Source organism: Drosophila navojoa, chromosome 5 (assembly GCF_054131105.1).
Source record: "Drosophila navojoa isolate 15081-1374.11 chromosome 5, UAZ_NAV_1.0, whole genome shotgun sequence".
Classification (NCBI taxonomy): Eukaryota; Metazoa; Arthropoda; class Insecta; order Diptera; family Drosophilidae; genus Drosophila; species Drosophila navojoa.
Window position 1 is genome coordinate 225,720 of NC_142893.1, and position 12,911 is coordinate 238,630.

The following is a 12,911-nucleotide window of genomic DNA, read 5'->3' on the forward strand; positions in this document are numbered from 1 at the left end:
ATGTAATCATATTTATAACAACAAATTTTTGCACGCATCGGCACGTTATTGACCACAATAAGAAAAAAAGGAAACTAGGAAATTAATAGCTAATTTTGAATAACAATTATGATAATTATAGGAAAGCTGCAACACAGTGCAACAATTATTTGACGTTGACTCGATTCCCATCATTCGGCATCTTTTTGGCGACATCTTGACTTGACCCGACTCTAAAAGTTTGTCAATGATTGCTGTACTGTGCAGACTCATCTGATCTAATCTTAGTTGATCCAAATAAAGTATATTTAAGCTTATTTTGTACTTAACAATGAATTTGCAAACTAAAAAATTATACGTTAGTTCTAAACATCTTGCTGTAACTTCAAGTCACTTTTTCAACAAAATATAAAACGTCAAATCGAAATCATTATTCATATTGATAACCTTTTAGCACATGGAATTATAAAAATCATCTAATTTTTTCTTTTCGGATATAAATTAGTTAATTTTTTTTTTAGTTTTTATTTTAGACAAAATCGGTTAAGTCTATGCTTTGAAAGCGATTCAATGATCCAATGCGAGTGTGTAGCGAAGGTCTCAGGCAGATCACACACTCCTCGGTGCTGTAATAGATCGGGATTAAAATAATTGATGTAGTTTGAAGTTGAATGAATAAATCGGTGCGCTATACTTTACAAAAGTTAATACTTTAATAGTCAGCTCAATAAAATACTTATATACAACTATGTTTTGCTTATATGTACATATAAATATATATATGTTTATACAGCACTAATATGTATATGTAGGTATTTAAAAGGAAATCTCAATGGCGCTCGGTATGTACATAGGTATCATTCTAAATGTCCAGCGGGCACGGGACTTGTCGAGGTCAGTCTAAAAAATTATACAAGGTGTAAAGTAATAAAACAATAAATTAAAATCGAATAAAAATAGTACAAATAAACAAGGTTAGATACTAAAATATATTAAACTTTATACTCGTTCACAGTAAAAAAAAAAAACAGTTAAATTTACTGTTGGAGTAAATCAGTAATGTGTTTTTCTGTAAGGGTGAAAATTGGAAAACCTACAATATTTTTAGATTTTGTTTTAAATATGCATAGAGTGACAATGTGCACATAGATTTGTATCTGGGATGAAAATAGATGGACGACCAGACGGACATGCTATAAAACTAATATTCAATTTGCGCAGCTTTGTGAACGAGTATAAAAAGAAACTTTTCATGCAGCACTTAGTAGGGGTTAGTTGAAGCAAAACGTGAAAGAGGCGATTCGGTAAGGGGTACGATGCAACTACAAGATTAAGCGGGATAATTGCGTATACGCACCGTAGACTTTCAGTACGCGATCGCTGCGAGTAGTCTTTGGATGTGCGATGTCTGAAATGGAAATTAAGTTTTTTAAGCGACAACAGCGAACCACAGCAAAAGAGGAGAACATAAATAAAAAATGAAGTCCAATGAGATGTGATGAAGACAACAACAACAATAACCCAGATAAATAGTGATCGAATGCTTATATGAACGTTTGTGCAATTTGTACCCATTTATAAAGCTGATCGAAGAGTTAACGCACCTGCGGTTCTTGCGGGAGTTGCTGCGATGAATGTTTCGACTCTCCCGCCATATGACGAAACGATGTCGTAACGTCTGCCGCACTTCCGAGTTCAGAAAGCAATAGAACAGCGCCACGAAGAAACCCTAATATGAGAGAAACAAGTTATAGAATGACAAAATATTAACGTTTGGAGTGCGTCTGATTCTCACCTGCGTGCTGAGTAGGAAGGCGCGTAGTGCCTCGAAGAGATTGCGACTGATGCCCTGCTCGGGGCCCGTTAACACCAGTAGATAAGTGATGCCAAAGAGGGGTATTAGCACCAGCAGAGCCTTTGAGGCCTTATAATACTGTCGCGTTTCGAATGTTTGAGTCGAGCGTAATTTAGTGATGAGTACCTTAGATAAGACAAAGTGTGCCGATTCATGTCAAAGTCATAAAATGAGTACGATGAAGACTTACCCACATAATACGTATGAGAAAAACCAAATTAACGAGAATAGCCAGTGAGGCGGGTCCTTTAAATATCCAATCAATGTGAGATTCTCTCATCCAGGTGCATTCAATTTCCAGCTACATGAGTTACCATAAATAAGTTATCAGCAGTGGAAACACCGAAACCTATGACTCTCTTACACCATTGAAATGGTCGTTCTCCAGATGCGATGCGAAGGCCTTGGCAATGGACCAAACCAAAATACAGAGAGCCGGACAGCCCCAGCCAATCAGTGCATAGATAACGAAGCTTATATTCTCGCTGGAGAACGTCTGCACGACCAGAATATACAGATAGAGACCTGCAAATAATAATGGGTAAGCTAACTACTTATAAGTTCAAGGAGACGTCAAACGCACCTTCCACAAACATCCAGAAGAAATTCGTCAGGTAAAAGTATTGGAATATTATGACCAGCGTAATGCAGCCAGCCTGACTAGATTCAGTGGTTATCTGGAAAGAATGGGATTACCCTAAGGTGGTTACACGGATTTATTGTGATTCTCAGCAATATTTACGAACCACTTGCAGGAAGAGTGTTAAGATCCAGAGCAGGGCCGAGGTGATGTAAGTTAGAAATAGATTCGCATGGATTGTGTTTCTCAGACAACGCAAGTCTCTGCAGCAAAGAGAAATTAATAAGGAATGCTTTATAGGGTGGCTCGATCAGGCACTACGACTCACTTAAAGCTTAGGAATATTATTAGCGCCACCACCAAAGTTGCAAAACTTATGAAATAACCACCAGCGTATATAATGGCAGGCAGATCGACGCTGGCTGAAAACTCGGGAACATCAGCCACGGAACCCGATTGCTGATGGCACCTGCTGTAGTTGGAGTAGTGATTCCACGTGCCATTCGCGTGGCAATAGCGTGTTGCATTCTCTATGAGCGGGGAGGACCAGGCCATGTAGATACTATTCCGAATAGTTATGGTCAGCCAATTCTCACCTGTTGTGTCGTAGTGTACACCTTTAAACTCCTCGAAGCAGGAAAGAACAGCCCAGCTGCTTGCCTTGGTACGGGGCCAGCAAAGCACCGAATCAAAAGAAGTGGGACAATGCAAATCCTTTTCAAAAGAGAAGAGAACATGTTTTTTATAGACGCCATAATTTAATAATAATATAGGAGCTTTTAGTATATGTTATACTCATTCACGAAAGTGAAATGAGTACATATATCGATTTTGTGTAATGCATCTGTCCGTCCATCCGTCTGTTCGTTTGACCTTATAAACGCTATTAATGAGAATCGTCCGTTTAATAGGGGCGCGGCAAATTTGCAAATGCATTTGTCAGAAATCATATTACTTAAAGAACTAGAAAGCGGAAGCTGAGATATGAATAGAAATATGTATATAGATATAAAAAATAGAAAAAGATAGAGAGAAAGCGAGATAAATAAAAATTACGAGATTAAGAGAACGATAGGGAGAAAGAGAAAGAGAAAGAGAAATAAATAAAGATACAGATAAATAGAAGGAGCTATGAAAGCTAGAACTATATTTTTAGTATTTATTTATTCCGATCTCTTTTTATACCCACATGCGACTTTCAAAAAAATTTTAAGCTGCCCTCTTATGTGCTAAAAAATTCAAAGATGTTCATTTTGGCCATTAAACATATTTTCAATTCAACCGATCTCAATTAAAATCAACCAAAATAAATAAGCAAAAAGCTCACTTTTGATTGCTTGCCATAAATAATCGATCATTGATATTGGCTAGGGGCTATGGGGTGGTCATATGTATGCCGATGTGTTTGTTTATCAACAAATAATAAAGCAGTAAAACATGTTAAAACAATTCATGCATCATCGAGTAACCAAAACACTTTGATTTAAACTTTAACTGGGCTTCCTTATCAGCCACGCGAATCGGGTCTGAAGGATGTCATAATTTGTCGTAATGTCCGCAATTGATTACAAATAGAAGAGATATATTCATTCAAATATAATGCCTAATAGTTTCCATATAGAAAATTAAACTTTGGCTCCTAATAAGACAACATGTTCTTCTCAAGTGGCGCAAATGAACAGACTGTCAATATTAGATCGACTCAACTGTTGATTTAGATCAATAATATATATAGTACACACTAAAATGAATTTATTCATTTCTATTGCATTCCTACATGTTGTATTCGTACTTTCACCTAACGCTCAATAAATACTATTCAAAACATTACAATGTTTTGTGTGTGCGTTTTTACTAGAACACTGAATACAGTCCATGTAGTTTTATGTCCTTAAGTACGTTAATTAGTTCACTCCATCTGCACTCACCGAATTGACATTTGATGATACATTACTGCTGCTGTTGCTGTATAGACGCCTCTCCAGCTCTGCTTGGTGCCTGCACTGCTCCTCCAGGGTTCGATTGATAAGTAAAGCACCGCTGTGCGGCTGCTGGGTGCCAATTAGGGCGCTGGCCCGCTGCAGCATGTCTAACGAGAAGTTGGCAATGGCATTGGCAATGTTCTCCGCCGAGGCGCCATCTAGGCTCTCCACGAACGCTTGCAGCTCTTCCTCGGCCATGCGAAGTTTGTTCGTCGAGGCGGAAAGGTAAAAAGGTAATTAACTACCGAGGCAATTGGTTATTGTCGATGATTAGCCTTTAAGTGCACTGATGCACATTTGCTGCTCACTCCCGCCCGGAGTTGGGCATGTGTGTATGACGTGACCTTCCTTCTACTGGCTTCTGTGTCTGTCGGCTGCGTCTGTTCCACTGAGAGCATGTCAGCAGGAGGTCAGCTGTGTGTACTTGCGGGTGTGGACAGGGCGCACGACTGATGTTCAACCTGACACACACTTCCTATTCGCTCTCTGTGATGGGTCGGGATGCGCAATTAAACAGCTCAGCAGCGCCGGAGACAGACAGAAATTGCGCAAATATGTGTGTTGACGAGCTGAAACGAAGTGAAAGAGCGAGCGTACCTCTGCTTGATGATATCTGAGTGTCTGATAAAATCAAGCCATGAACTTATTCACGCACTATTCCACACAAGTCCAGAAAGGCAGGGCGCGAGGCCTCCCACATCTGAATATGTGGCTCAAGTGTGTGTGGCACACATATCTGACTAGATATGCCGCTGAGTCGTCTTATTTGATTTGTATATACACATGTGTAGGCATATGTATATGGAACTTATAAAAATCTGTACAAATAATACATGCTATAATCACGTGGCTCTGCCCCTACATACATATGCATATACATATGTATATACACACATATGCAGATAATGTGCAGATAAATAAACAACAATCTTTATGGCCCCTACACTTTTGGGGCGGGGCTACTGTGACTGTTACTGTGTTACTGTGAATGCCGTACACTCTGGCCCCAAAGGGAACATCTCTAATTGCCGGCAATCGAAGGAGGCCGTAGCAACCCCGATTCCAACTAGTTATCAATGGAAACCAGTTCGCCTTAACGGCGGCACCTTTTGCCTTTAATTAAAAAGCCTCGAATAGAACTGTGCGATAATATTCTGTGAATAGAATTTAAATATATACAATTATAGAGAATATAATATGGAATCATATTCGCTTATCTCGAAAAGCTGTTTACATTATTTCAACTGAATCCTTAAATGTGAAACAATTATTCTAATTGAAGTTCACATTGTCGCCGAGCTGAATAATGGCTAATGACTAATGACATTCAGCGGAACAATGAATGCGCAAACAGATGAAATAATAAACTCAGTTAATTGAAGAAGTTGCCCGCATTGCTGACTCTAATTAAAGATGCTTCAGGTGGGTAATTAGATATGCAGGAGCGTACTTATTGTGTACTCTGTCTGTCCTTGGCGTTCGACTCAGCGGCAAGGACACAATCCGGGCGAAACGGCTGCCAGAAATAACAACAACAGTAACAACAGCAAGAGCTTGCCGGTTACAGTGATTAAAACAAAAACACGCCACTTATTTATTAATGAGTAAACAGCAGTCAGCCATGCAATCACAGCCAGTCACTTACAATTAAAGGTCTATTTGACTTATCTGTCATTTCTGTGCTGATATCTTCACAGACTTCTTCATCCCAACAGCCAACAGGTACAAAGAAGGCCCCACAAAGTGTTCATTCAGCATTTCATATTACATATGATAAAGTAATACAATAAAAGAAAAATCAATGCATTACTTGGAAACTAGAGCTCGAGCAGGTGTTCATCTTGGACCCGCCCAGCCCTTCAACTGCCTTCAACTGCAGCTTGACTTTGGGCATGCTGGACATGCTGTCAATCGTGGTAGTAATGTCATACATTAAGCAGAGCTGTTCCATCACTGGGAAGACGCTGAGATAGGCAACCGATTTCCAAATGCCAGTTTGTGGCGCATGCCGCGATTAAATATTTGGCGAGCTACGATTTATTTATGATGCTACGGGGCAAACAAGCGCAATATTTGCACGGGTGCGTTAGATTATGATTTCTATTTTGCAGAAGCAGCTAATTTGGCTGCTAATGCGCACAATTAACAGCTAAAGCCGAATGCAAATAAACAGCCTTCGCAGCTGCCTCCGATGTGTAAATAGAGCAAATAATATTCCCTGCTGTCTGGAATGGCCTGTAAGCGCTATAATTATATTTGCCAGGCCGCGATCTGTAAATGATTTATTAGGTGTCAAAACAAATGAACGCCAAATAGGTAAGCCTATATATACATATTGGCATTGCACACATGTGGGACAGTATATATGTATATGCCATATATCGAGGGTAGTATCGCCTCTGCAATGATAAAGAAAACGCCAAATCGCCAACTGCTATCAAAAGACCCTATCAATTATATGTCTGTTTTGTGGCCATTATCGGCCTTTGGGCTGCTTATTAGGTGTCCCATATGCTATATGCCATATGCCCCGTGCCTCATGCCTTATGCCATATTGCCATTCGTCGGCTACAGCGCAATAAAAGCCACGTAAAAGCTGAAAAGGTCGCAAGCAACAATTTTATGAATGAATACAGCCCGAGCGAAAGCAATTGCAATTGGAGCTGAAAGCGTCGTCAGCTGGAAAGGAAGGGTGCAAATCAAAGCCAGATGCAATCGGGCGATATGATCGATATTTATGGATGCCGGAAAGCAAATAAATTGCTTATTTGCACGCCGGACAGGCGACTCTCCAATTGTTCGTCCGGCTGCCGGCGTCACCCCAACTGCCCGATTGCCCGATTGAATGACTGTCTTCCTGCCTCAACGCAATCGACTTGCTCAAGTCAAGGCACACAAAAGGCAAACAAATTAAAGCCAAAGAAAACAAGCACACATATTCAGTATGCATGCGCCTGTGGTTATATAGCCATAAGTTTACAAACTTAAACAACAATGCTAAGACTCAATAAATGGCGCTGCATGGCCCACGCGGCGTATGCGCATTTTCCGTCATCGACAGCAGCAACAACAACAATAACAACATCGCCAACAGCAACAACAGCATCAAATATACGCCGAGTTAGCAATTTGGCGCGCCTGTTCATTTCATATGCGATGGCAAAGGAAATCTAAACATGGTTTAAACTTCAAACAAATTCTGTACAGCACTCAGATAAGGGCTGCCTGCGTGCAAAGTTGTTTCATGTGAAACTGATACATGGGCGGAGTCGAAAATTTCATTTGCAATTATTATATAAATATCAAAAGAAGCTGCAGGCATCCTTATTGCCTGCCGGCTAGCAACACGAACACGGACACGGACACGGACCCAAACCACAATTGGCAGGGAAGACCTCGTAAACAATATGTAATTTCATGAACAAATTCATGAGCTTACAGAGGCCATCCCAGAGTTCGTTTTATCTCTTTAGCAATGTATATGTATGTGGACATGGGTGCAGTCCAGATATCAAAGGCACCTATGTATAACAGCCGAGGCAATTGACTCAACTAATGGAGTACCATTGAATTCAATTACCGTAATAGGGGCGTGGCATCTACAGTGCATTGCATTTGGAGTAAGCTGCAGCTACCGTAAACTAGGTGCACTGATTGCTCTTTAGAAACAAGGGGACTCAATTGCTTTAATGTATTCGCGAAATATTTTGCACTCGTACTCAGAAATCCATTTAGCTATCAGCTTCGCCTATTCGCTGCTCGGCACTTAAGTATAATTAAAAATTTCTATTTACCTAATAATTCAGAATCTAGAGCTATAAACAAATAAATTGGTGCTACATACCCTCCACAATTTGTGGAAATCGCTACAGAGAGTACGACTCTCGCTCTATCATAACAAATACAAGTCCGAGCAGTAACTAATTATTGTAAGCTCTGGCATATTTTAATCATGCTTGCCCTGTAATAAGGCTTTATTTCGATTGACTTGATTCAAAGTAACCAGAGGGTAACTCGTAGTCGACACCGTCACTTCCCTCTCTATTTTTTACATCGCTGCTCTTTCAATTTGAAATATCGTTGTTAGCGTTCTGTCTAGTTGTGTTGTTAATTCTGCAACTTTTTCGAATTTTATTTAATGTTTATTTTAAGCACTGGAGGCTACTAAAAACTAACTGCAAACTTTTAAATTGTTTATCTTTAGTCAACAGCAATAACAACAACACAAAAGCCACTGCAACGAGGAGTGAGGCAGATAGATAGATATTATTATATATAAAATATATATATTTAAAACTGTATATACTTGCATGAATTAATTGCCATATACGTATGTATTTGAAAGAGAACCATAGAGAAGATTTTTTCACTTGAACTTGGCAAATTATATTGACGAAAATATTGGAGGAAAGGGAAGGCCCACAAAAATAGCTTCAATTGACTTGGTTTGACTTTGGGTTGGCTTTTGTGCGTTTGCATTTGAAAATTGTTTATCTGATGAGACTAATCAGACGTTTATTCATCAATTTAAAAGTCTCATTGTGTACCAATGGGGCGATCTGCTAAGTGATCAACAGTTGCCAGGGCGCTCAAACTCAGTTGGTTAAGAAAAGATCATTTTTATTGGTTGTTTATTTGCCCAATGTGCTAATGCAGTCTATATGTGTATTCTGAATTGAGGCGAATCTTTGTTTGTTGTTGTTATAAGTTAAGTGTGAAATCGACCGCTCTTGAGAGTCTTCCCATCCAAAGGTCCGAACTGTGTTTAAATTACCGCCTCACCCACATCTACTCACTTGCTCACATGGTGTCTGCCTTAAATGTTTATCGCCTTTATCATTTTTATTACTTAACTCGCACACATATCAACTATTATTACTATATATTTACATATATATGTGTATATATTTATAGCATATATTCAAAACTCACGCGCCGCTGTTGATCACATTTACTTTTGGATCGCACGCTAACGTACAATTTGTTTAATTGCAGATAGCAAAATGATAAAAATGGATATTTGATCACAAATTAAATGCAATGCAAAAATATGTAGAATTTTCTGTCATTGTATACTTTTGAACATATTATTTACATTTCTTTTTCTTTTATGACTTTGTTTTTTGTTTTGTTTAGGAGTTTCGTGAATCCGTTTCGGAATCTACAATTTTATAAAGGTTGCGGAGGCTGTGACGAGATTCGCAATCAAGATAACGAAATCAACCGACGATGCCGTGGCAAAGCTCACGTCCAATGACGGCAAATGACAGCGATGTACTACGGCCATGAGGGAGCTTTCGCGTCTGGTCGTTCGGTTTCTTACCGTGCGCGAGCAAAGCCCACACACAATCAAAGTTTGCACTGACGACGCCCACAAATTAAGAAAATACAGGACACGTTCGACACGACGCACAATGGGCCAAATATACAAATTATTACGAAATGCAGAACACATCAAAAACTAATTATTCAAAAACGTATTCATCTGCAGTCGTCATTGCAAATTCGAATATACGCAAAATTTATATTTAAATATTTACTCACCACAAGCCGTATGTTATCTAAATATATTTGTATTTATAATGCCCTCTAAATTTAAATAAAGATACATCTTGTTCCAATCAGTTCCACTGTGCGAAGCTCGCAACAACTTGTGGCTATGGCAACCTGATTAGGTCTGGCATTGTGTCTGTGTGTCGAACAGAGAGCTAAAGCTTTCACCTAACTGAGACCGGCATATACTTCTTACCCGAACTGTGAACGTGAGCATATTGGCTTGGTACAGCATGCTTTTGTCTGCCCCAAACCTCAACATAGTTACACCCGCTTGTGCCTAGCTTATAAAGTCAGGACTCAATGCCGAAGAAACTCTCTTCCTTGCGATATATTGGGGAAACAGAGTATCTGTCACGCCAGTTATTTTAGCTTGTCTAGAATGCTTTGGCATTTGCATTCAATTGACAGCGAATATGACAATGTCGTTGACTATGCCTTAACATGAAACCCGCAATTGACAATCATACAGAATGGGCCGTTAATACTTTTTGCCGATTACTTATTGCTACGATAACAACAAATAAGCACCCTGTGCAAAAAACGTATCAATAAACACATTTTGATAGTGGCGTAAGTTACTCAGAAATGAATGAGATATGGAAAACAATGCGAATCAATAATTTATTCAAAAGACTGCTAAGCCTGACAATATTTTGCTTTCGCATCGAACTAATATTGAGCCCCATGTTTCATCACATGTTTCTGTCTGTCAAAGTTCAAAAGCAGTCCAGTAAGTTATGAATAAGTTGACTTCAATCAGGATAATTTTTATTGTAATCTTTAATGAGTTCAATATACATAAATACATACATACAATGTAGATAGGTGAAGTCATCGAACCATCTAGTTGAACCTACATAGATATATTTATGAAATACATTAAATTTGAATACCACTTATACACTTTTATAGAAAGTTCCAATCGCACTCTTACCTTTAATGGCTTGCTGCGCGCCACATCTCACATCCGACGGAGTCGAACTGATGCCGTGTGCAACTGAAATCAATGGAAAATTGATGTAAATTTAGTTCGGCCTCATTGACCCGCACATCGTCCATGTCATGGTTGATGGCCGTTGGCAAGCGGCCGCAAAAGAACTGCGCGAAATTAAGATGAAAGAGCTGTGGTGCCAAGAACTCCCGCTCAAAGTCATATGGCCGATACTCGAACCGGTGCGAGTCATGCCCCAAGCCGAAGAATGTATCATAGGCCAGCTGGAGACCATTGAAGTCCGCCAATCGCTCCTTCAGCGATGCTGTCGGTGAGTACTGGGCACAGTTTAAGGCTGCTTGGAACTTGGCCTTCTGACGTATCCGCACTCCAAGTAGCGCCTCATTGCCCGCAGCATCGAAGAGTATGCCCTCTTGCTCGAAGGCGTGGTTTAGCTCGTGGCCGAGTATGAATCCCATCAGACTATGTCGAAAAATGGGATGCTGGCGATGGTCATAGAAGGGCCATTGCATGAAGACCAGCGGAACGGTCAACGTATTCCGCTCATGCTCAAAATAGGGCGCATTGCGTGCTCTGAACAAATCGTCATTCACATAGTAATACTTCAGCTGCAAGGTCGCACCTGGTTGCCCCAGAGCTAGATGCTGCAGACGCGAACGCAGGCGCAGAGCCTGCCAAAAGTTCTGCGCAAAGCTGTCGGCCGAGAAATTTGCACTCGCGTAGTGGTCATTATAGAAGCTATAATCAGCGCTCGTGAGGTTGACTGGCAGGTTGCCCAGTTTCAATTGCATACCCGCCAGCTTAGCGTGCAGATAGCTTAGCTGCTCATAGCTTAGTTCCAGTCGATTGTGCTCCAGGTACTTGGCAAACGTTCCGCGCAAGCTGTCAAACAGCTGCTGCAGCTGGCGCATGTCTTCCGACCGTGTTCTGTACACATAGCGATCGTAGATGTGGTTCATGCCCAAGGGAAGTACCGCACTCATGTGATGTATGCAATTGTGCGGGGTTGAGTCCAAATTGGCTTCTCTTACGAATTGAGCCAAGCGGTCACTTAGATATGACTCCAAAGCTGTTTTACTGCTTTCTCGCAGCAGCTCGCCCAGTTTTCGGAAATACTCCACATCGCTAATCTGCACGCGCAGCTGACCTGGCTCCCTTTCCAGCAGCTCTTCGAAGTATATTTGCCAATCGATTTGCGGTATTTCCCTCTTGAGCTCGCTCAACGTCCACAGCTGGAGCAGTGGGTCCTCATTGCCGTATTTCTCGCGCAATTCACGCAGATCTCTTTCCAACCGAGTCTCGGGCTTTAGAGGCTGCAATTAAGGGCAGTTGAAGTTGTTGATTTCAGAGCTATATAAGAGGACAGAATATAAAATATTTTGTACGATTACTCACCGAGTAATTGTTATCAGCCACCGGCATCTTGAGCTGTACTACATAGCTGAACGAGTCGTTGTAGGCAACATCGGCCATCTCATCAAAGAAAACGCCATTCAATCCATGTTTGCGAAACCTGGCCGTTGCACGTGTCCATTCGAAACCATCGCCCGAGAGCAGTTCCCGTGGCAGTTGCATCTGCTCCTCTCGGTGAGCAACACATGCCGTGAAGTAGTCTTGAAGCTGTTTGAAGAGACGTGAGGGATCCCTTAGCCGACTGCTGGTCAGCACCGCGATCATTGCGTTGGCATATCTCTGCTCCACTAGCTGGAAGTTGTCCACATAGTTAGAAGACCAATTGCCACATGCAAACGACCAGAAATTCGAGCAGGGTGAGACTCGACGATCCAGATTCGATCGGAGGCTGTGCATCGTGGCTAGATTAATATCCGCTTTGCCTTGAGACACAATCAAAGCAGTGCACAATAATGCACCAAAAATAGTTCTTAACATTTCGGCTTCTTCGCACTTCTCGCACCGAACATGAAATGTTTCATTCGATCCATCCAAGGCCCGAGCTTTATCTGCATTTCAGCTGCAATTCATGTACAAAAATATGGTACATGGTGA

The 12,911-nt window shown here is 40.8% G+C and overlaps 2 protein-coding genes across 7 annotated transcripts; both read right to left on the reverse strand.

Annotated features, from left to right (window-relative positions):
- Positions 1-40: 40 nt before the first annotated feature.
- On the reverse strand, positions 41-9,803 carry Dh44-R2 (Diuretic hormone 44 receptor 2). 6 transcript variants are annotated; one of them, XM_089261003.1, is made up of 13 exons: positions 9,329-9,803; positions 5,394-5,550; positions 4,343-4,965; positions 3,011-3,128; positions 2,743-2,944; positions 2,581-2,677; positions 2,418-2,511; positions 2,199-2,359; positions 2,025-2,135; positions 1,775-1,960; positions 1,584-1,708; positions 1,337-1,387; positions 41-605 (listed from the first exon to the last, which is right to left on the reverse strand). In XM_089261003.1, the coding sequence occupies exons 3-13, from the start codon at positions 4,592-4,594 to the stop codon at positions 509-511; spliced, it is 1,494 nt and encodes a 497-aa protein (XP_089117129.1). In that variant the 5' UTR covers positions 4,595-4,965; positions 5,394-5,550; positions 9,329-9,803; the 3' UTR covers positions 41-508. The 6 variants fall into 6 exon arrangements, with proteins under 6 accessions (XP_089117129.1, XP_089117128.1, XP_089117127.1 ...); XM_089261002.1 differs by having other exon boundaries at positions 5,291-5,550; XM_089261001.1 differs by lacking the exon at positions 5,394-5,550.
- A 1,019-nt stretch (positions 9,804-10,822) lies between these two features.
- Nepl10 (Neprilysin-like 10) lies at positions 10,823-12,861 on the reverse strand. The gene is made up of 2 exons (XM_018106441.3): positions 12,300-12,861; positions 10,823-12,217 (listed from the first exon to the last, which is right to left on the reverse strand). Exons 1-2 carry the CDS (start codon positions 12,792-12,794, stop codon positions 10,889-10,891), a joined length of 1,824 nt encoding a protein of 607 aa, XP_017961930.1. The 5' UTR covers positions 12,795-12,861; the 3' UTR covers positions 10,823-10,888.
- Between the last annotated feature and the right edge of the window lie 50 nt (positions 12,862-12,911).

Coding starts and splice junctions, on each gene's coding strand:
- Nepl10 (XM_018106441.3), bottom strand. CDS start 12,794: ATGTTAAGAACTATTTTTGGTGCATTATTGTGCACTGCTTTGATTGTG. Junction 12,218..12,299: donor TGGCTGATAACAATTACTCG/GTGAGTAATCGT, acceptor CCTTAATTGCAG/CCTCTAAAGCCCGAGACTCG.
- Dh44-R2 (XM_089261001.1), bottom strand. CDS start 4,594: ATGGCCGAGGAAGAGCTGCAAGCGTTCGTGGAGAGCCTAGATGGCGCC. Junction 2,678..2,742: donor ATAATATTCCTAAGCTTTAA/GTGAGTCGTAGT, acceptor TCTTTGCTGCAG/AGACTTGCGTTGTCTGAGAA. Junction 1,388..1,583: donor AACTCCCGCAAGAACCGCAG/GTGCGTTAACTC, acceptor TTTCCATTTCAG/ACATCGCACATCCAAAGACT.